The 23173-nt window shown below is 34.9% G+C and overlaps 3 protein-coding genes across 5 annotated transcripts; 2 read left to right on the top strand and 1 right to left on the bottom strand.

Moving 5' to 3' along the window:
- The first annotated feature begins 563 nt into the window (after nucleotides 1-563).
- tfe3b (transcription factor binding to IGHM enhancer 3b) lies at nucleotides 564-10037 on the top strand. 2 transcript variants are annotated; one of them, XM_079393662.1, is made up of 9 exons: nucleotides 564-656; nucleotides 1603-1838; nucleotides 3532-3756; nucleotides 5169-5264; nucleotides 6339-6450; nucleotides 6536-6592; nucleotides 6685-6760; nucleotides 7195-7342; nucleotides 7629-10037. In XM_079393662.1, the coding sequence occupies exons 2-9, from the start codon at nucleotides 1647-1649 to the stop codon at nucleotides 8067-8069; spliced, it is 1347 nt and encodes a 448-aa protein (XP_079249788.1). In that variant the 5' UTR covers nucleotides 564-656; nucleotides 1603-1646; the 3' UTR covers nucleotides 8070-10037. The 2 variants fall into 2 exon arrangements, with proteins under 2 accessions (XP_079249788.1, XP_079249789.1); XM_079393663.1 differs by having other exon boundaries at nucleotides 567-699.
- A 255-nt stretch (nucleotides 10038-10292) lies between these two features.
- Nucleotides 10293-16700, bottom strand: LOC306855189 (uncharacterized protein). Its single transcript, XM_079393677.1, has 6 exons — nucleotides 16663-16700; nucleotides 15863-15913; nucleotides 15226-15373; nucleotides 15009-15146; nucleotides 12939-13172; nucleotides 10293-11292 (listed from the first exon to the last, which is right to left on the bottom strand). Exons 3-6 carry the CDS (start codon nucleotides 15344-15346, stop codon nucleotides 10979-10981), a joined length of 807 nt encoding a protein of 268 aa, XP_079249803.1. The 5' UTR covers nucleotides 15347-15373; nucleotides 15863-15913; nucleotides 16663-16700; the 3' UTR covers nucleotides 10293-10978.
- A 484-nt stretch (nucleotides 16701-17184) lies between these two features.
- Nucleotides 17185-22614, top strand: LOC306855179 (CXXC-type zinc finger protein 1-like). Of its 2 annotated transcripts, none has more exons than XM_079393660.1 (14): nucleotides 17185-17256; nucleotides 17713-17828; nucleotides 17906-18006; nucleotides 18108-18232; nucleotides 18718-18873; nucleotides 18946-19083; nucleotides 19273-19380; nucleotides 20262-20440; nucleotides 20561-20768; nucleotides 20901-21011; nucleotides 21145-21194; nucleotides 21559-21655; nucleotides 22125-22277; nucleotides 22359-22612. In XM_079393660.1, the coding sequence occupies exons 2-14, from the start codon at nucleotides 17722-17724 to the stop codon at nucleotides 22503-22505; spliced, it is 1680 nt and encodes a 559-aa protein (XP_079249786.1). In that variant the 5' UTR covers nucleotides 17185-17256; nucleotides 17713-17721; the 3' UTR covers nucleotides 22506-22612. The 2 variants fall into 2 exon arrangements, with proteins under 2 accessions (XP_079249786.1, XP_079249785.1); XM_079393659.1 differs by having other exon boundaries at nucleotides 17204-17409; nucleotides 22359-22614.
- Nucleotides 22615-23173: the final 559 nt, after the last annotated feature.

Here is a 23173-nt window from a genome sequence, read left to right as displayed (position 1 = left end):
ATTTTATGTATAATCATTTTCTTTAAATTTATTTTAAATCATTTTCTATATCATTTTAAAATTCCTTGTTTTTATTATTCTTATTTCCATGTTTTTATTGATTTTAATGTCTATTTCACTTTCTTTTATGTAAAGCACTTTGAATTACCACTGTGTATGAAATGTGCTATATAAATAAACTTGCCTTGCCTTGCCTTGCCTTAAATTCTCTACTATTATAGTATTTATTAATGGCTTTTATTTTCATATGTCCTGTTTTTTCTTTTAATTTTTCGTTTTAAATTTTAGTAATTATGTGCTTTTTAAATGAGTTTTTTTATTAGTTTTTTATATATTTTAGCTTTATTTTTTTTTAGTTTGTAATTTTGTAAGTTGCCAATGGAGTTTTAGTAATTTTATTTCAGTTTGTTGCAAATGCAACAGTTCCAATCTAATTTTATAGCTTCTCATGTAATATTTATACTTTATTTAATTTCAGCTTTATTTCAAGGAACTAACTTTTTAATAGTATTAGTTAATAATGTGAAATGGGAAAAGAGGTAAAGGGTGGTTGAGTGTGACGCGGAGACATGGGACACATCCAAAACAAGGAAATCCTCGTGCGAGTACTGGCGATTCTTCTAGCAAACTCGCTTTACTTCTGCTAACACAACCAGGTTACTCATCCAACTTTATTTCGACCTCTTGTTGAGCTGACACGTATGTATAAACCGTGTTAATCTCAGAATAATTCTGCGTTAAGGAAAATAAAGTTGAATACAGGCAACGTGCCAATTTGACGTTGGTTTACATGTCAACTAACGTTAGCTAGCAAGTTAGCCTAGCGCTAACAGCTGGATTCTGTCAAAAACAACTTTTCCGAGCTTGTCAAGTGCAGTAACATTGGCTTTATGTTGTAAATAACTAACACACACGTTAATTTGGTGAAAGTTAACGAATTTAACGTTACTCAACTTTAAATCCCGACAATGTAGCGAACTATTAATTTACGTAACGTCCTAGCATATATAACTGCACAATCGTAATTGATGTGTTTTGTGTTTTTATAACTTCAGACATACATCCAGACTAGTGTTTATACCTGATGATTTGTTGGTATTTAAAAAGACGTTAATTTTAAAGATAAATCCTGAACAATAGTAGTTTGGTTAGCTGTCTGTCATCTGGTAAATTCTGTACTTCCCCATGAAAGAGAACTGCAGATTTCAGTCATATGACTTATTACAGATTCAGATCTTAAACTTTAAGGTGTATTTTGGTCAGACACATGTTTTATATTGTATATTTGAACATATCTCTCTTGTTGGGTAGTCTTTAAAAATGCAAAGTTGCAATATATGAGGCGATATACAATATGATTTGTGTTTGTATATGAATATATATATATATACATACAATCTGAGAGATGAATCTGTGATGATCATACTTTGGTAGAGTATTAAATTTCTCTTTGAATGCAACTATCTGAGTGGGATGACTCAGCTCAGTTCAGTTTCCCTGGTTCTTAACCCTTCATTGTCCAAAAGGAGAAGTGATTTCCATTATTTCCTTTTATACTGCTTGTACTATTGCCAATGTTCTTGTTTTTTTTCACCATTGCAGCTTGTTAATTCTTCTCATACGTGGCCTGTGGAACCAGCAAAGCCATGTCATCCCGGGTGTTGCTACGGCAACAGCTGATGCGGGAGCAGGCGCAGGAGCAGGAGAGGAGGGAGGCGCAGCAGCAGGCGTCTGCCGCTCAGCTCCGTCTGACAGAGTCCACTCCCTCTATCTCCGTCACGGTGCCACCCATGGCCACTCGCCCTCCTCCAGCTCAAGTACCGGTGGAGGTTCTGAAGGTGGCTTTGGACCTTCTTATGCTTCTTTTTTTCCCCTTATGTTTCTTGCTGTGACACAGTCAGCTGAAAGTTTAGAGCTAGACTCAAAACACTGCTAAAATGAAACTCAGTAGAATTTAAATATAAATAAATATATAAATGTCAGTTTTTGTTATTGTAAATTAAAAATAATTTCCTAACTAAATGAAATAAGATATAAATATTAGATGAAAAACCTTAAACTTTAGCTAGGCTAAAATTAGATTATAAAATTAAAAATCTTGCCCTGGCAACTACGGGAAATAAATATTTTTTTAAATAAAATGTTTATTTTAAATATCTTTGTTGAAGTACTAAAATAACTAAACCAAAATAGAAATAAAATAAATTATAGCTGAACAGAAATATATTTTTTTTTAATGAAGAAAATCATTGCTAAAAATGAAAACAATTCTAAATAGTTTTAAGAATGGTTTAAATTACCTATTTTTTTAACATTCTATCAGACATTATACCAACAAAGCACAATTTAACTTAAAATTAATAAGTTACTAAAATAATATTTTTGGGCCGTTCTTGAGACCCCCTTCTTGAATCATGCATGTATTGTTTACTGTACAAATAAATGAAGAGACTTCTTTTAGAACATTAGAATATATTACAGATCCCAATTTGAACACCATGCGTGAGTGTTGTAATAAATGTATAGAGCTGTTTTAGGGCAATTATTGTCTTATTTTTTCTTTTCTTTTACAGAACAACAGTAAAATTACAATACTGTCATTTATGAATGTTGATGGAGTTGTTGCTTTTTCTTAGATTTTATTTTGGCAGAAATCCGCAGGAAGATCTTAGTGCTGCTTTTTGTTGACAACAGCATGCAGATATTTAAATTATTCTCATTACGAATTTGGGAAGATGTTGATCACACGCATCACATTGTCACATGCCTTTAAAAAAATCATAAAAATGTTACTGAGCAAATGATGAGTAACCGTGTTTTAGAGCAGATTTTTCTCTTTGAACCCTGGCGCCATGAGCTCGTGCAGCGCCGTTTGAATTTGTGCGTGTATTTGAAAACATAACATTCTGCAGTTTATTTACTAATCATCTGAGGCCATTTCACAATTTCAATCGTCATTGTAACCAGCAACAACCACCCCTTCCTCTTCTCATCGGAGACGCGAGATGCAGCGCTAAGCAGTCTCTCGTTGTCGGTGCTTCGTGCTTGTAATGATTTTTGCGTCTTTCTCTGACATTTTTAAATGCTTTCACACTGCAGATGTGTTTGCTGCATTAGTGCAGTAGCCCCTCACTGCAGAACAAAGATCCAGGGGGCGGGGTTGGATCCACATCTAGAGGGTGGAGATTGGTAGGTTTAGGGGTGGAGATGGGTAGGTTTAGGGGTGGGGATGAGTGGGTTTAGGGATCAGGGGGTGGAGACGGGTAGGTTCAGGTATATGTAAGGTGGGAGGAGTTGGATCTAGATCCAACCACGCCCCCTGGATCTTGTGTTCTGCAGTGAGGACCATCTCGAACACCGAAAGAGTTTTTATTTTATTTTTTTGCATTTTTTTGTTTTGTTTTTTTGCCGCACATTAAAATGTCCTTCCTTAAAACTACTGCATGGAGAAAAACATATCCATGTGTAGAGCATGAAATGTCACTGACGTCTTTACGTGACCATTGATCCACTGTTTTTGCTTTGCTGTAGGTGCAAACTCATCTTGAAAACCCAACTAAATACCACATCCAGCAGGCCCAGAGGCAGCAAGTGAAGCAGTACTTGTCCACCACGCTAGGAAATAAAGTTGCCACGCAAACTCTCGGTGTATCCCCCGTTCCACTGTCAAATTCTGCTCCGGAGAGGTTCCCTTCTGCAAGCAGTGCTCCCAACAGTCCAATGGCACATCTTCACCTGGGCTCCAATAAAGAAGAGGTAAAGCACATCTATATATACACTATGTACTGATCATCTCATTCAAATGTAGAAGTTGCTTAAAGGCCAGTTAACACCAAGAATGAAAACTGCATTGACGTCCACCCCAACGCAAAATAACATTCTATTGCAGTTATGTCATCTGCTAGTTTTAATGCTTTGGCTCTTTAACGCCAAGTGGATTCAATGTTTTTATTATTCATCAACTAGAATTTTTTTTTAGAAAATATATTGTTTCTCTGTCATTGTTAAGCCCTGTTCAAACCAAGAACGATAACTATAAAGATTTAGTTCTAAAAATCGTTCTCCATATAAAAAAATAGCAGAATCTACACCACAGCTATAATGATAAAGGACAGAGAAACGATATCGTTGGAATCACTTTCAGAACGATTTTGTTTTCCAGCTGATGAACGATACAAACATTGACAGCAGAATCAATCAGAATCCATCCTACTTTAATGAGCTGGAGAAACTAAAGAGACAGATGCGTGTGCGCTTAATATTGTCATCTTTATAGTTATTGTTCTTGGTGGGAATGTGGCTTTATACTTGTTTTGTGGACTTCAAATTCCACTACTGTTAAAACTTTCTAGTTATAGTATTAGTTATTGTTATAGTTATCATAGTTTGTGCAAACAGGCCTTTATCACTTTTCTCTCAGGTTTGGAAAGCTTAAATCGAAAGTAGTATTTTTAAATATTTTTATACTGGATATTAAATGACGACCAAACACAGCATCAGAATTGTTTATTAAACGACAGTAAACAAAAATGTCTTTAAAATTATACAGTGGATTTACACAGAAATGAGGCGGAAGTGTTTTTTCCTTCCTTAAAGTTGCTAAGCCTATTTTACTGTTTTATTCTCCTAAAATGCACAGTAATATGTTGCGTAGTTAAATTTAATGTTCATTTTGCATTTTTAACACTGTTTGCGACCCTATAAAACACATCTGCCCACCAGCTGAGAAATATACTAATGGAGGCTTTTCCACTTTTTGCTGTTTTTACGTATTTCTGCTGAAATGTACATTCATATTCTTCCTAACAGAAGTTAGGAAGATTAATAAATGGTTTATTAGTGTTTTCATTGTGAGTTTGTTAACTAATGTAATGAAGTAATGTTAAAAATAGAACCTTATTTTAGTAGGTGAACATGCTTACCTTTCCCTCTTCCGCTTACCCTCTCGCTAGCTTTGTGTCTCAATGTACTGCGAAATAACACACCAGCGGCTTAATTATATTTTCTCCACTCTTTCACACCATACAGCACTTCTGCTTTAGATCGCCCATAGAACACACACTTGACTGTTGTCTTTTTAAGATACGTTTATAACCCAGTTTGTTTAATTATGTGATTAGATATGCAACACTCAGTACTCATTCTAAAACTTGATTGCATCTCCTCAGATGGATGATGTAATCGACGACATCATCAGCCTTGAATCAAGCTTCAATGATGACATCATGTCACTGATAGATTCTGGCCTGCAACTCCCTAACACGGTAAGCTGAGCGATCATCTTCATTATTGATGAAAACTTCCATAACATTACGGCAATGTTCTGAATAAAAGCCTCTTTGAGCCGCAGCTGTATTTGTGGTAAACCAACACAAACCATTTTGAAAGCTACAGAGAGATTATTTCCTGAACGTAAATGTCCTTCCCCTCTTAAGAGTGAGTGCTAAGCACTGCACTTGTGAGGGAGGTGATAAATGAGGAGGCACCTCCGCAATCGACATAAACATTCACTTCTAACACTTTACTAAGAGCTGCCAGGCAGGAATCATCAGGGAGGGCACAAAAAGGACTGTCAACGGATTGTACAGAGCATGCAGGGGCTTGGCACGGGTTAGAAAGAACTTCGGAAATAGCTGATGAAGGATTTAATTTCATTTTTTTATGGAAGGAGTAAAAGTGAATTGACATAAAATGAAGATTTTAGTTTTATTGCGGGAGCATGAAAAGAAAGGTAAAATCTCATTCTTGAAATTATTAGCCTTTATTCTTAAAGAATTCCACCTAGAATCGCTGCTGTTTCAACATTTAGTTCCATGCCTAGTTCCAGACACTCAGTTGTCTGTTGACAGAGATCGCAAATGGAGCAGTCAAAGGCGTTTTCTCCACAACTACAGCCGCACGCCTCCATGTATTCAGTGCAGCTGCAACATGGGCAAAAATCTATAAAGTCCTCCAGATAGGAAGGGTCACAACAGCATGCGTTAGAGCAGAAGGACGAACAGGAATATTTGCATTAGAGTGAAGTTGCATAATTAAGGTTATTTTAGTTGTTAATAATGTTACCTATAATAATTTGTCTGCAATTTTTTTTTGTTTGTTTTTTGCATCTCTGTGAATATTATGAAAAATTCATTAATTGAATTTCATGTAGTAATATAGTCACATATTTTTGTAAAGTTTATTTATAGTCAGGTGCTTGAACAGTAGTATATTTGATGGTAAAGTGATCTTTAATTTTAAACAATGTTTTAGGCTGATGTGATCACCATATCCTGGTGCAGCAGTTCAATGTTTTGAAGATTTTTTTTTTTATTTTCTCCTCCATTTTATTATCTTAGCTACCAGGCAACCTTCTGGATGTCTACAACAGTCCTGGCATGACGACCTCCACCATCACCGTCAGCAATTCTTGTCCAGCAGATCTGGCTAATATTAAAAGGGAATTAACTGGTAATGATTTATTCAGACCAACTTCTGTATTTAATTTGTTTGAGTTGTTTGTTGTGTGGTAGTTATAACAGATGTTTATTTTCAGACACCGAGACCAGAGCCTTCATGAAGGAGAGGCAAAAGAAAGAAAGTCACAATCTCAGTGAGTTCAAAAGACACACGCTCTGGTAATATATTGCTTGTATACTGTGTCATTGCATGGCTTGGTCTCAATAAGTGTTTTGCTTTGTGCAGTTGAACGGCGGAGAAGATTCAACATAAATGACAGAATAAAGGAATTAGGAGCGCTGATACCCAAAACCAATGATCCGTAAGTTTCCTTGAAACTTTAAGATTTATGGCACCATTTTGTTTTTAGAGAAACCACACATAATGTCGCAAAAAACATAGACTACCAGTGAAATGTGTTCGACAGACTTGGCTGATTTTATGGCTTATGTGATCAGACTCTTACTGATTTAGGCTAATTCTGTTTTTAAATTGAATGGTATGTCTTGAACTACTGCTATTTTGTTGTAAAATTGAAAAAAGTGTCTTAATAAAATAAGTCTTTATTTTCAGAAAGAAATGAATGCTTTTATTCAGTCATTTATAATGTTACAAATGATGCATTTATAATGTTACAAATAATGTTACTTTTTAAAATACATTAAAACAAGAACATTGTTTTTTAAAATTATAATAATATTTCACAATGTTACTGTTTTTGCATACTATTTATATCTTGTCTGGTTAAAATTGCAGGGAGATGCGCTGGAACAAGGGAACCATTTTGAAAGCTTCTGTTGATTATATAAGAAAACTTCAGAAAGAGCAACAGAGGGCCAAAGAGATTGAGATGAGGCAGAAGAAACTGGAGCAATCCAATCAGGCCCTGCTGCTCTGCATACAGGTATGTGATCAGCAGTAATTTTGGGTTACAGTACAAAGTCCAAACAAGGGTGTTCGCTTTCCTGTCTACCCAAAAACACATCATCCCATACTAATCATGATCCATACTTCCTCCTCTAAATGATCAGTATTTACTCATTTTCCATGATACTTCACCTGCAGGATGGCATGAACACGCCATCAACATACATGTGAATGTAAATACAGTACATAGTCTGGAAAATGGAACACTGTGATATCCTGTAAAAAGATGGACTCCAACACCCCCTGCTGTTTGTTGCACACAGGAGTTAGAGATGCAAGCTGGTCATCATGGCCTCTCCACCGCCATGTCTCAAGGCCTGAGCGCAGACGCTTCCTTCCTTCAGCAACAGCTACTACAAGGAAACCAGTCCATGCAGCCTGGCTCTGGGGAAGTCCAACCTCACAGTCACCTCAGCATGGATGGAGTCACGACACAGACTTCTCCGTTCCTCACAGTACCTTCCTCCGGCTCTCCAGCTGCTGCAGCACCAAGCGGCCCTCTCAATCTGGATACATTTAGCTTTGCGGAGCTGGACGACCCTTCTGATCTTTACCTTGACGTGGGTTTTAGTGACATTCTGATGGATGACGGCTGCACGATGCCCACTGGTAGGCCTTTAGATACGCTTTTCTCCCCAATGTCCCCAGGAGCCTCCAAGACCAGCAGCCGCAGGAGTAGCATGACCATGGAGGACGACTTGTGACCGAACTGACCACTAAATGTATGTTTCTGTGCTTTTTCACATGTGGGATGCCATGGGATTTTTTGAAAGAGGTCTTTCACTCAAAAATGAAAATTCATGTTATTCCAAACCTGTATGACTTTCTTTCTTCTGTGGAACTTGAAAAAATATATTTTGAGAAATGAACTCGGTGGTTACCAAAGCTGATTGGTTTACCGACTTTCTTCAAAATATCTTCTTTTGTGTTGCCACATTTTTTGGTGGACTATCCCTGGAAACACTCCACGTGTTGTGCTGTCATGTCTATATATCAGTTAATTTTGAAAAACAATTAACTATAGTATTACACAGTTTTGTAGGCAGTCAGTGATCCCAAATTCAAAACACACCCAAAACAATTAGCCTTTTTGTAGCTAAAATTTAGGACATTTTAGCCTTTCTATGCATAGCTGTGTTGCTCTAAGGGTAAATCATGTGATGTTTATTATTGTTTTAGAAATGTGTTTTCAGAGCATGCAAGTGCACATATATGATTTTGGAGTGTGGCATGAGTAGTCACGTAGCGCACCGAAGGGATGTTTCCGAGTTGTTTAATAGCATGAACTCATTATTCATATTATGTTGAAAATGTTCAAGCAATATTTCTGCATATATGAGAAAATTGTATTTTTTTAACAGTCTTTGCTGGCTTTACTTTCAGCCAAGTACTTGCATATTTACTTCTAACTGGTTTGAAATTTTTATTTGTTAGTTTTCAACACTTCCTTTTATTGTTCGTAAGTTTGAACTTCAATGTTACATTGCTAAACAAATTTGTGATGGTGCAGGCGCTCATACATAATTTTTGGTAACGCTGTACAATAAGGTAAATTCGTATCTTCAGTTAATCCAGTAGCATTACTTAATACATCGGGTATCATAAAAAACATCAAATAATTTCTGGTTTTACTAGAAGTTAATTTCTACATATACTAATTCATTAAAAAAATTATTGTAATACATTCTAAAAATGTATAAATAAAATGTAATTATGCACTTATATTAACAATGTACAGTAGTATATTTATAAATTAATATTTAACCTAGATTTATGTTGATCTATGTATTCATGATACCTAATGCATTAACTAGTGTTAATGAATTTTGTGTAAAGTATTACTGATTTTTAGGATGATATTAGGAGACAAGCCACATAAACATCATGCACAAATAGCTTTTCAGGTATAAAATGTTACAAGCTACCTCTGCCTAAAGTGCTTTTTTTAACCTGTAGATCTAAATCAGCAATTTGTTAGATGCAGCTAAATACACACTTGCCTGTAAATGTTATGAAAAGGAATTTACAAATCCGTGTTGTGCTCAGAAATATGACATTAAGTGTTTTGCCGGTAAAAGCCAAATGAAGTTTCCTCTCTGATCAAACTGTGCCTTCAGCATAAAGGAACAAAAGTCTGTTTTTTTTGTAAATCTAGAAACATTAATACAAATGAGTCTTGAAAGGTTTAAAATTTGTTCTCTATTAATACTGCAGCAATTCAAATGAATGTATAATGTATAAAACTATATGATTCAAAGATAAATGCAGACTTGTAAAATATATTTAAAAACTTGAATGTGAATGTGATTATGCAGTTTCCCGTTTTTCTGTCACAGGCACAGAATGGGCGTAAGTTTGAAATGATTTAATTATGTGAAGTCACACAGCAATAATATTTTTCTCATATGCTGACAGTACAGTCCTTAGAAATAATCATTAATGTGTGTCTTAAGACATATTTCCACTCATTAAAACTAAATTTCCAGTTATTATTCTGTTGCTGGTGTGTCATTGCTTTTACTTTCATTACATCTGTACTCAATTAAAGGGAAGGTGTTGTTCTTTTTTGTAAATAAGTTTCTTTTCACTGCATAATTTATAATTGAGAGAGAATGTATTTTAATTAGGATTTTCCTGTGTGTTGGTGGCCTTTAATTGGCTAAAATAAACTGATGAGAAAAATATCAAATGTCATTGACATTATTTAAACCTGTTTTTCAGTGTTTGCCATTTGCATATTCACTTCCAGTATCATCTCAAAATTAATTTAATGTGCTAGATTTTATGTGCAAATGATCTAGGTAAACAAATGTAGTACTTGCGTATAAACTGACTTACATACAATATACATATGAAGATTTCATTTGCAAAAAGAGAACTATGTTTTTAAAAATGTTCAAAAATCATGTTTTTTTTTTTTTATTATTATCCTGCATTTCAATTATCAATCAAACTGCAGTTGGGTTGTTTTGATTAAATAATAATAACAAAATACAACTAACTAACACAATAAAACCATGATAACACAAGAAAAACATAATTTATGAAAATAAATAAAAACAAATTAATCTGTTTTTGCACATAAACTTTTCATATACATTGACTCGTATCCATTTCACATAAACGAGCTTTAAAAAATGAAGACAGGTGTTTTATATTTTTAATTCAAGGACAGAATATAACATGTTTAGTATAATGCAATCTCACTTTGCCAACTCATATCATTAATTTGTTGCATAACAAAATTAGCCAATAAAAACATTATATTATAATGTAAAAAAAAAAAATGAACATAAAAATACATTTCTTTGATTTTCAAAGTAAATGAGTTTTACAAATATTTACTTTCAAATTGTAATGCGCTAAAACAAAACATTGCAATGAGTTAAAACAAACCTTTTTACCATTTCAATATCATCTGGTTCAGCTGACATGTAAACGGCATATGATTTTTGTCCTCTAATGCAGTATCAAATGCAGGCGTGCAGTATCACAGCCATAATCAACCAGCAGATTTACATGCTTGTGAAATCAGGCCATAACATTTGCTACATTCCATTCCAGCTTTATGTGATTGTCACGAGCAGTATATAAATGAATGTAAGATGAGCAGCTAGTGAAACAGAAGCTGAGAGAGTTCCATGCCTAGTTCCAGACACTCAGTTGTCTGTTGACAGAGATCGCAAATGGAGCAGTCAAAGGTGTTTTCTCCACAACTACAGCCGCACGCCTCCATGTATTCAGTGCAGCTGCAACATGGGCAAAAATCTATAAAGTCCTCCAGATAGGAAGGGTCGCAACAGCATGCGTTAGAGCAGAAGGACGAACAGATAGAGGCCACACAGTATTGACATCCGTCACCAACGGCCAGCACGCAATCCCAAAACTTGCAGAACAAACACGCCAACAGAAAGGATGCACACAGGTCTAGAAGTGCAAGGAAAAAGAGAAAAAAGAAAGAAAGAGTTTTTAAGATTAAATATTTATTCTGCATTCAATACAAGATAAGATAGTCGACATCTGTGGCATAATGTTGATTACCATATAAAAATTATTTAAACTAATGTAAAAAAAGCACACCTTGAGGTTATGGTGAGGCATTTACATTAAGTATATGAGGCCTTATGAATCAGCTTATAATTTTTTAAAAGCACTTACATGAACTCTGCTAAATTATTTGAGCTGCAATGTGTTTAAAGGAATAGTTCAACTAAAAATAAAAATTTACTGAAAATGTACCCACCGTCAGCTCATCCAAATTGTAGCTGAGTTTGTTTCTTCACCTAAAGATTAAAAAAATTTAGCATTGCATCACTTGTTCACCAATGGATCCTCTGCAGTGAATGGGTGCCGTCAGAACGAGAGTTCAAACAGCTGATGAAAACATCACAAAAATTCACAAGTAAGCCAAACAAATCCAGTAGATCAATTAACATCTTGTGAAGTGAAAAGCCGCCTGTTTGTAACAGGCAAATCCATCATTAGGATTTTAACTTCCTCTATCCATAATAATGGTATCTCCAGTAAAAAGTCATGTAGTGTGATTTAGGAGAGAAATATGCTCAGATCAAGCACCATTTACAGACAAAAAAAGTCCAAAACAATATGGCCATGAAGCAATGGTTTAAAGTTAAAATGTCTCGATGGATATATTTCTCTTACAAACTATGAGTTTTTCGCTTCACAAGATGTTTATTAATCAACTGGAGTTGTGTGGATTACTTGTGGATTGTTGTGATGTTTTTATCACCTGTTGAACTCTCATTCTGATGGCACCCATTCACTGCAGAGGATCCATTTGTGACTAAGTGTAATGGTACATTTCTCCAAATCTGTTGTGATGAAGAAACAAACTGACCTACATCTTGGATAGCCTGAGGGTGAGCATATTTTCAGCAAATTTTCAGTTTTGGTGAACTATTCCTTTAAATCATAATTTTACAGTTTTTTTAAGCATTACATTCTCATAGCAACAAAGTTTTAAAATTGATATAACTTTACACAGAAAAGTGATTTTCACAATAAAATCATGTTAATACACACTTTATATCTTGTTGCTATACTATTAAAACAGTAATAGGCCTCATTCAATTACTTTACAGTGCCTCGCTGTAAAAAACTGATTCGTTTTTAAAGAAAAGTCGAAAATAATTTTTTGTGGTAATCAACAACATTAAACACAAGTGCTGTCGAGAAAGCTTAACTTGTATTGAACCTAGAATATTCCATTAATGGCTGAATCACTGACAAAATATTGATGCGGTAACCAAGCTTTGTTTCCCGCAACAATATTTGCCAATATTGTCAAGCTTTGCTGACAGTGTTTCTCATCATAAAACTGCTATCCTGTTTTGTAAGTTTAAGAACCTTTATACTACTAATCAGCACCACACCAAAAAAGTTTGGTGTGCATCCTCATCAATTTATCATCATAATTACGATAAAAGATGACAGGAAGAGGGGAAGCTCGTCAGACATGCTAGCGAGGATTTCAGCATCTATAATGTATTAGATGTCATAAAAATTGAATCCCTCATTTCATTGAGTCAAATGTAATTTGAGGTGTTGCTTACCTTCAACAGGGGCTTTCAGGCTCATACGACTCAATGTGGAGGTGGAGGTGGAGGACCGGCTGATTTTGCGATGACGGTGTTTTGTTTTAAAAGCGGTGATATGTGACTTTTTATGATGGTTTGTGGGAAGTTGAACGCAGACGGGAAAAGCATCACTGATGTCACTGCCATGTGGGCTCAGAACATTCTGAAATGGCCTTTTCACATCTGCTGGGACTTCTTCGATATGCACATCTATATATATATATATATATATATATATAAAAAAGGAGATTATAATAATAAAGTTATTTGGATGTTCGTACAGTTCAGTTCAATTTTATTTATATAGCACATTTAAAAAACCACCATGGTTGACCAAAGTGCTTCACAATGTCCGGAAAAGCCCACACACAAACAAAACAAATACAGTAAAAACGTCACAATGTCTAAACTCAACTCAAAATAAAATCCAAGGAATACAGGTGTGTCTTAAGTAAACACTTAAAAATTCCAACAGTCTGAGCAGTTCTTATGTATACAGGTAAACTATTCCACAAATTAGGTGCCACCACTGAAAAAGCTTTGTCACCTTTATTTTTTAATCTGGGTCTCGGAACATCAAGGAGCACCTGATTAGACGACCTCAGTGCTTTAACAGGAGTGTGGACATGTAAAAGCTCTGATAAATAGGCTGACGCCAACCCATTTAAAATCTTAAAAACAAACAATAATATCTTGAACTCAATCCTGAAACGGACAGGAAGCCAGTGTAGTGAAGCTAAGACTGGGGTAATGTACTCATACTTTTTAGTCCCAGTTAGGAGCCAAGCTGCTGCATTCTGGACTAACTGCAAGAAGATGACTGATCCAAACCAACATATAAAGAGTTACAGTAGTACAGTCTAGACGTTACAAAAGCATGATTTACACTTTCAAACTCCTTACGCTGAAGGTAGGGCTTGACTTTAGCCAACAGTCTCAGTTGAAAAAAAAAAGGTTTTTACAACAGAACCAATCTGTTTTTCAAATTTAAAAGCACTGTCATAAATCACACCGAGATTCTTGGTAAAAGGACGAATATACAATCCTAAATTACCAAGTGCATCTACACAAGCACTTAGATCCCCTGGACGACCAAACACAACAATCTCAGTCTTATTTTCATTAAGACAAAGAAAGTTTTGATCCAGCCATCTCTCAGGCAAGTTAGTAATGACAAAAATGAAGCTTTGTCATTTGTTTTGACAGGCAAATAAATTTTTACATCGTCCGCATAACAATGGAAGGAGATATTGTGTTTTCTAAAATTATACCCCAAAGGCAGCATATACAAAGAAAATATAGGGCCCAATATGGATCCTTGGGGGACGCCACAGGAAAGAGGGGCAGCAGATGAAGAAAATTCACCAAGGTGAACAGAAAAACTTCAATCTGTTAAATACGATTGGAAACATTTAAGGGCCATGCCCTTAATGCCCTTAACACACTGTTCAAGTCTAGATAAGAGAGTCCAGTGAATGATCGTATCAAAGGCCGCACTCAAATCCAAAAGGACTAAAACAGCAGAGTTACCAGAGTCCACAGCTAAAAGAAGATCATTAGCAACTCTTAAAATAACAGTTTCTGTATTGTGACAGGGCTTAAAACCAGACAGAAATTTTTCAAAAATACTAAATTCATCTAGAAATCATTGAAGTTGATTAAAAACAACTTTCTCCAAGATTTTCCATAAAAAGAGGAGTTTAGATATAGGTCTAAAATTAGACAAAATTGAAGGGTCCAAATTATTCTTTTTTAGAAGCGGTTGCACAATGACATGTTTAAAAACAACTGCTACACACCCTGAGCTGAGAGATGTATTAACCAAAGATTCAACACTTGGCCCAACAGTGTCAAAATCATCTTTATCTAAGCGTACAGGAATGCTGTCAAGGGGGCCGTTTGTAGGACCTAGCTGTTTAACTATGTCAGAAAGATGGGAAAATGTAACCGGCTCAAACTGCTGGAAGACAGCTGGGCAGAAAGAGAAAAAAAGGGGGGTCAATGATGTTAGTTTAAAAAATGAATTGTTGTGTGAAGGATATTTACCAAATGCTAGTGGTTTTGATTTGCTAAGAGGGGAAATAAGACATATGTTTTCCTTCCCAGAAAGTTCATCAGTTGGTGATAATTCACTATCCTTTAGACTTGTCCTAGTAGTTTCCAAGTCTTTTACATCAGACGACTCTGTAAAATAAATAAATCACGCTACTAGTTGCTCTTTTCCTCTATACTGAAGTATTAAAAGAGAACAGAAAAGTCTCACCAGTGTGTTGAAAAGTTGATGCACTAAGAATTGAATTATTTTGCAGCTCATCTTCATGAAAGTTGGATTTCGATCCAGTTGGTGACCGGCCACCATGTTCATTCTCATGGCCACAGTCCATCTTTTCAAACTCCTCTCACTGTATTCACTACAAGAAGAATAAGTGTAAAGTAATGCCAGAGCATTTGAACTCTTAACTATGTCATTAAATATTCAACACAGGAAGCAAAGAAAAGAGATGTGCTATAGTCTGTGGCATATTTTAAATACTAATGGTAAAATACTGTATAGGGAGAAAGCTAATTGATCACTTGACATGTTGATATGTTACGGAACTAACCCTGTTTTGCTTCACTTCACTTTCCCTCATTTGTGACAAACATGACTACTTTTACTGATGACATTCATTTTAGAGTTATACATTTGATGTGCACAAAGTATATAAAAGTATTAAATATATACAAAAAATACAAAGCCTAGCATAAAAAGTACTGATGGAGCAAAAAGTGCCAGAGTCATTAATCTATTATTAATCTCAATCCATTTGGCGAACATATTGTGCGACAGGGATAAGAGGCATCTTAGATGTAAAGAGGGCAATAAATTTCAGCAACCTATTAGTCCAATGTTTGCTTACCTTGAGTCAGAGAGATGCCAGGAAAACTTCTTTTCAAGCAGATCTCAAAACCTTGTTTTGAAAAAATAAATAACTGTTCAATTTTGCAGGATATTCATTGAGATATAAATAAATTAAAATACAAGATATTAAAACAAAATGTTCATGTAGGCTATAATATAAATTTCTCATCACAAAGAATTCAACATTACAAATTATTATTATCTCCTGGAACTCAAATGTCACCAAAGATAATTGAGGACCAAATTATTATCGTAAAACACACCTGACCACCTCAACCTACTGCGGTATTGTGTCTCCAAATTTATACAGATACATATATCAGCAGCAGTGATGTTATATTTTTTATTTATTTTTATTTATTTATTTATTTTTGTCAAAAATCGTATGTTTATATATACACATGAAGAGTTCATTTGCAAAAACAGATAACTGTTTTTAATAATTTTCAAAAATCATGTTATTTCATTGTGCATTCAAATTAATCTCAATCAAACTGCAGTTGTCTTATTTTGATTAGGTTAAAAAATAACTAAAAAATACAGCTAACTAACACAAAAACTAAACAACTAAACAAAATAAAATCATGATAACATAATAAAAATATGACTTTTGAAAATTAAAAAAACGGAATTATCTGTTTTTGCAAATAAACCCACACATATATATATATATATATATAAAGGTGCCTCCTTTTCCTACTTGTTTTCTACGATTGCCAAGTTATGCCATATAAAATCTTTTTTTATTATTATTATTGTTATCTTTGATCATTCAACTTAAAATTAAAATTCACTAACCTTCACCACCACATTCATCCCATCGTCCGTCAGATGCCAGATTGATTTTCTCTCACTTGCGCTGTAGGGGCAGTTGCTTTGCCTGATCATTATCCATTCGTTAGCATGTCACAGTGTTGATAGGACGCACATGCACCACACCCCCTACCAATAAATAAACGCAATAAAATATAATTACAACAACAACAACAATTACAAAAAAAAAATTAAAATAATAATAATAATAATATAATTACTACTACTAATAAAAAAAAAAAAAAAAAAAAAAAAAAAAAAAAATATATATATATATATATATATATATATTTATTTATATATAATTACCAATAATAATATTAATAATAATGTGTATCCGTGTTAATATTGGTGTGTTTTTTTATTACTATTATTGCTGTTGTTTATTATAAAACAGTAACAGAAAACACATTGATTATTAGGTATTTATACTGCACCACAGAATCTACTTCGTCTGTAAACGACTCAGAAAATGGACATAGCTTTTCCCCGGCGAGGACTTTTATTATGACAAGTAACCCTCTGCCCAAACAGACAGAAGAGACGCTGTTAGCCACTGATCGAGGTAACAATTATTAGGTTTATAATATCGGTTAATTTCGCAGTATTGTGTTAGGAATTTACTGGTATCAAGGTCGGCACATTCAGGATACAGACGTGTTCATGCAGTGAAGTATTATCTTAATCAGTCCTCATTTACTCTGTTTGATTGCTAACGTTAAGTCTGCTAACGTTAACTTATAATGATTTGATAGCATTTTAGCTGCATCTTGAGCAGTCAAAATAAAACAAAAATTGTTTTACAAAGACAATTGTTACAAATTAAACAACGCATTATTTAACTAACTGTATTGTAAACGGGAGTAAATAACCTAATCGAGTTTGTTGTTAACAAGTGTGCTATCATGCTAACATGTAATTACTGATTTCAATCTGTGGTCAAAACATGTAAATAAGTACTTTTTGTGTCAAGTGAATATCTTTTATTTTTGTTATTATTTATTGCTAACTGGTGTGTCGATGTTGTCATTGTAGGACAGCGAGATGTCTGATATAGACCAGACTCCAGCTATGGACAACACTGTAGCAGATGCAGAGAATGCTCCTCTCTACTGCATTTGTCGAAAACCAGACATAAACTGCTTCATGATGTAAGACAAATCTCTCCAACCATGTGTACGTTTCCAAACTAGAGTGCTTAATTTTTCATCAAATCCTTTTCCCTTAGTGGTTGTGACAAGTGCAATGAGTGGTTCCATGGTCACTGTATAAATGTGACAGAGAAGATGGCCAAAGCGATCAGGGAGTGGTACTGCCAACAGTGTCGGGGTCAGTGGCTAAAGACTTTCACCTCAAAATATTTAAACGTGCACTTGAACATATGTTGTTAGAATATGTTAATTCATTCTAAAATATTCTTCATCTCTTAGAATTGGATCCATCTCTTACAATACGGTATCGGAAAAAGAACCGTGATAAAGACGTTGAGCCAGAGAGAGTTGAAAAGCGATCCAGCACTCCAGAGTACAAGATCGATAAGCGGCGAGGATCAAAAGTTAGTGTTTCTCAAGTTTACCGTCAAAGTTTGCCTTTTATGATGTCATTTTCTCTATTGCATTATGGGTGGGTAATTTGACCAAAATTCGGTGTATATATATTACCATAGTTATTTTCCTAGAAAAAAAAATTACTTTTTAAAATATATATTTTTTTAATAATAACCATGTGATAATGCGTATTTTTTTAAATATGCACTGAATTAAATACTTCAAATAATTTGATTATTTAGATTATGGAACTTGATTTATTTTTAAACAAAATTCAAACAAGAAAATTAATAAAATAATAAAGAATTACATTTCTAAAAAATAAATTGAATAAATACATTTAAATAAAGCTTTATAATATATATTTATATTTATATATATAATCCTCCAGCCCTTAAATATACCTTGTAACGTCCATTAAACCTGCATGTAATTATTACATTTACCAAAGAACGAAGGTAAAAAATATTATTGTCTGCGAACTGCATTCCAGGTGAAGCGCTCTGCCCGTATGTGTGGTGAATGTGAACCCTGCACTAGGACAGAGGACTGTGGTCATTGCGACTTCTGTAAAGACATGAAGAAATTTGGCGGCCCAAACAAGATTCGTCAAAAATGTCGTCTAAGGCAGTGTGTTGTCCGTGCACGGGTAAGTTTATATTTAAGTGTTTTTTTGTTTTGTTTTTCTTTTGTAGTTAATTTTCTCACAATGTTTTTGCAGAAAATGCTGCGTGTTCGAGACGAGGAGTTTTCTCTGTGTGAAAGGAAGGACAATATAATGCACAGGGATAGACGATACTCAGATGATTATGATGAGAACGATATGGAGCCATATGAGCATTACAAGGACAGAAATGCGGTAACTGCTAATTGCTGTAGCTCAACCACAACCACTTAGTACATACATTTCTTTGAACTCTTGTCAGGTTATAATATATATATATATATATATATATATATATTAACCTGAATTTTTTTGTGAGATCTGCTTGATGGGCATGATGCTATAGGTCTTGCACTCATACACCTCACCCTTCTTTTTTTTAAGTCATGGGGCAGTGATGATGAAGATGGCCGACTTTACAGACCTGTCCCACGGAAGAAAGCTATAAAAGTCAAGCATGTCAAGAGGAGAGACAAAAAAATTGACAAAAAGGTACAATGAGAAACACTGTTCCTTAACCCTTGTTCTGTGCTGACATTCCTTTACCAAATTTGATGTTCCTGGTCCAAATGAACTTGAAATCTCTCAATATGCTATATCATCACCAAATCTTAGTCAATGTTTTTGTCAGCTTTTCTTTCAGTATGTACAGGTTTTGTATTTCTTTTTGTAACTGATTGATTGTTGGTCTCCTTAATCTGCTCTTACACGCCTCAATTTTGAATGAGAAGAGTATTAATTGTACGTAATTATGGCAATGTTCACTCAAAAACTGAGGTGTAAAAGATTCATGTATAGAGAGGCTTACAATCAATCAGTTCCAAAAAGAAATATAAAACCTGTGCTAATGAAAAGAAAACAAGTTGATAAGATTAAAACCAATATTTGTCAATATTATAGCGTAAAGACAAATTTATGAGCAATTTTTTGTAGGCTGGTCATTTTTTGACTGGGAACATCACAAATGTACCCCCCCCCAAAAAAAAAAATATATATAGATGTTGTTTTACCCTTTATGAGGAAGGTAAGAAAATTTTAGTCCATTGGAGTAATATTAATAGCATTTTCAGAAAGTCAAAATGACCAGAGCATAACATGTGGGTTGAAGGGATAGTTCACCTAGTAATGAAAATGATCATTTATTCTCCCTCAAGTTATTCCAAACCTGTATGAGTTTCTTTCTTTTGTTGAACATGTATAAGAAAATAGTTTGAAGAATGTTGTTAACCAAACAGTTTTTGGTCCCTACTGAGTTCTACAGTATGCAACAAAATACTATGGCACTCAGTGAGGACTGAGGACTAGAAACTGTTTGCTTACCAACATTCTTCAGAATAGTTTGATCATCCCATAATTGTGCTTATCTTTCACAGAAAGAGTCCCGTCGCCACAAGCAGAAACAGAAGCACCGTGATCGTTTGAGACACAGCGAGAGCGGAGATGGCAGACATGGAGGAGACATGCAACAGTGTCTGGGGCCGAACTGTATCGAGTCAGCACAACCAAACTCAAAATACTGCTCTGAGGACTGTGGCATGAAGCTGGCCGCCAAGTAGGTTATTTCATTAAGGGCAGCCAACCAGCATGGAACAGTCATGCAATGTTATACCAATACCAGTTTAATGCGTTTTGAAAAGATTGTATTGATTTATTGGTCTGCTGATCTGTGCAGCCGCATCTACGAGATCCTCCCACAGCGCATCCAGCAGTGGCAGCAGAGCCCCTGCATCGCTGAGGAACAGGGCAAAAAACAGCTGGAGCGCATCCGCAGGGAGCAGCAGGCTGCACGGATGCGCCTCGCCGAGATGGAGCGCCGATTCCACGAGCTCGAGGGCATCGTTGCTAAAGCCAAACAGCAGATGGTCCAACAGGATGAGGATGTGAGTTTCCAGGAAGCTTTCTTATGCTAATGTCACTGAATTTTGTAGAGTGATTAGAATAAGATGAAATTTTTGTGTTTCAGGGTTCTCGCATGTTTATTAGTATGGGCTAGCTAATGTCCTGTGTTGCAGGTGAATGAAACGGACAGTGAGGACACAGACCTTCAGATCTTCTGTGTGTCCTGTAGTCACCCTATTAACCCCAAGGTGGCGCTGAGGCATATGGAGAGATGTTATGCCAAGGTGAATCTATTTTGTTTTCTGAGCCTATTTGTTGATCAGTGATTTATTGAATAGTGGATTTTTTTGTCCCATATGGCATCTTTTAAAACAAAATTAGTTGATTATAGTAACACTTGATTTATTATTTTAACAGTATGAAAGCCAGACCTCTTTTGGTTCCATTTTCCCAACCAGAATAGAAGGGTAAGTGGGCCGTATATCGATTGTTATTATACATTACAGCAGTTTTGACTGAATATGTATGTATATCCTTTGGTCACTTAGTTTTCTTGTTATACTTCCTTTACTTGCTTTACGGATGGGCAGAGTTTGACCAAAAGTTTATGGTGTATATAATACGATTGTTATTGTTTTTGGTATTTCAAAAAAATTGTATTTTATTATTATAACCATATGATAATGACTTTTTAAAATATATACAGTAAATTAAGTACTTGACAAATGGTTTATCTAAATTGTTTTCTTTTTTATGGCAAGGCTCAAAACAATAACATTTCTATATATTTTTTAAATATATAATATATAATTTTTCTCTCTCTTCTAATAGGGCAACAAGACTCTTCTGTGATGTTTACAACCCTCAGAGTAAAACATACTGCAAGAGACTCCAAGTTTTATGTCCAGAACATTCCAGAGATCCAAAGGTGAGAGTTTAGTGATGTTCTCACAGTATTTCTGCTCAAACCAAGGGTATGTTTACACAACAATGAAGTTTTTGTAAAGCTTCACGTACAGACAACAGTGTCAAAATGACCCCGTGTTCCACGGATCTGCAAAATGACTGAAGAGGCTGTAGTATTTATCCCAGGCCAGCAGTTGGCGATGCTACATTTTATACAGAAACGACACAGAACGTATTGTTTTCAGAAACCTGTTTTCAAAAATTCTCCATTGTCGTGTAAATGAATGGCCAAAACTCATATAAAGTTTTCAGTTTTTAGTTGAAACCTGTGCTGTGTAAACACCCCCTAAACCAGGCTTTTTCAAACCTGTTTGTCTAACACACTTGATTCAAGCTCATTAGTGGAGACTGCAAGACCTGAATTGTGTGTGTCTGATAAGGGGGATCTAACCTCATAACAGGATTTGTGTTCACTGTTTCTCTCTTCTCAGGTCCCAGCAGATGAGGTGTGTGGATGTCCACTAGTACGTAATGTGTTTGAGCCAACTGGAGAGTATTGCAGGGTCTCGAAACGCAAGTGCAACAAGCATTACAGCTGGGAGAAGCTCAGAAGGGCGGAGGTGGACCTGGAGCGTGTCAGAGTGGTCAGTCAAGTTCTTCAAAACTTAGTTTCATTGTAATCCTATTTCAGTGTCATAACACTAATATTTTCCCCCTCCAAACAGTGGTACAAGCTGGATGAGTTATTTGAACAAGAACGCAATGTGAGAACGGCCATGACCAACAGAGCAGGACTATTGGCCCTGATGCTCCACCAAACCATCCAGCATGACCCTCTGACCAATGACCTCCGCAGCAACAAAGACAGATAGCCATGTGTTCAAAAATGATTTTTATATTTGTATATTTTTCATATTGTATATTTGTCACTATTTGGATGATGTCATTCATAATAAATCTCTCTTCGTGGGTCTCCTTCAGTCTGCATTGATTTATTTACTATATATTTTTTGGTTGTGATCCTTAGGTTTCTTGCTTTAATTTTAGTTATTTTTATTTGTACTATATTGATATATGAGTAAGTATGCTTACAAGGAATTTGTCTTGGTAAAACAAGCTTTCAGAAGAGAGACAAAATAACAACTGGACTTATAAAATTACACAATATAATTTTTTTTTTTTTTTTTTTTCAAGTTTGATGATGTGAAGTATTTTAGCCTACTCTATAGTTAATTTTTTTTTTATAAAAGCTCTTTTTATTACCACGTCTAGGGATTAATAACAGTTTTTCAATCTATCATATATTCCGTGGGATCTAGAAGTCAGAAAAATTTTATGATGAATACATATTAAATACCACTTATGAAAAGCAAAATATAAAAATACGACGAAATTCTGAGATTCATGTTAATTTTTCCCACTTTTGACCCATGTTTACACTAAGTAATTTGTAATCAGAAGTTTTAAAAAATTATATCAAGTGCTATTCTGTTAAATTCAAGATCTGTCGAGTAGCACAACGCACAAAGACGTAAATGTT

This window comes from Barbus barbus (assembly GCF_936440315.1).
Source record: "Barbus barbus genome assembly, chromosome: 35".
NCBI lineage: Eukaryota > Metazoa > Chordata > Actinopteri > Cypriniformes > Cyprinidae > Barbus > Barbus barbus.
Note: the sequence above shows the minus strand (reverse complement) of the source record. Positions and strands in the feature narration are given on the sequence as shown.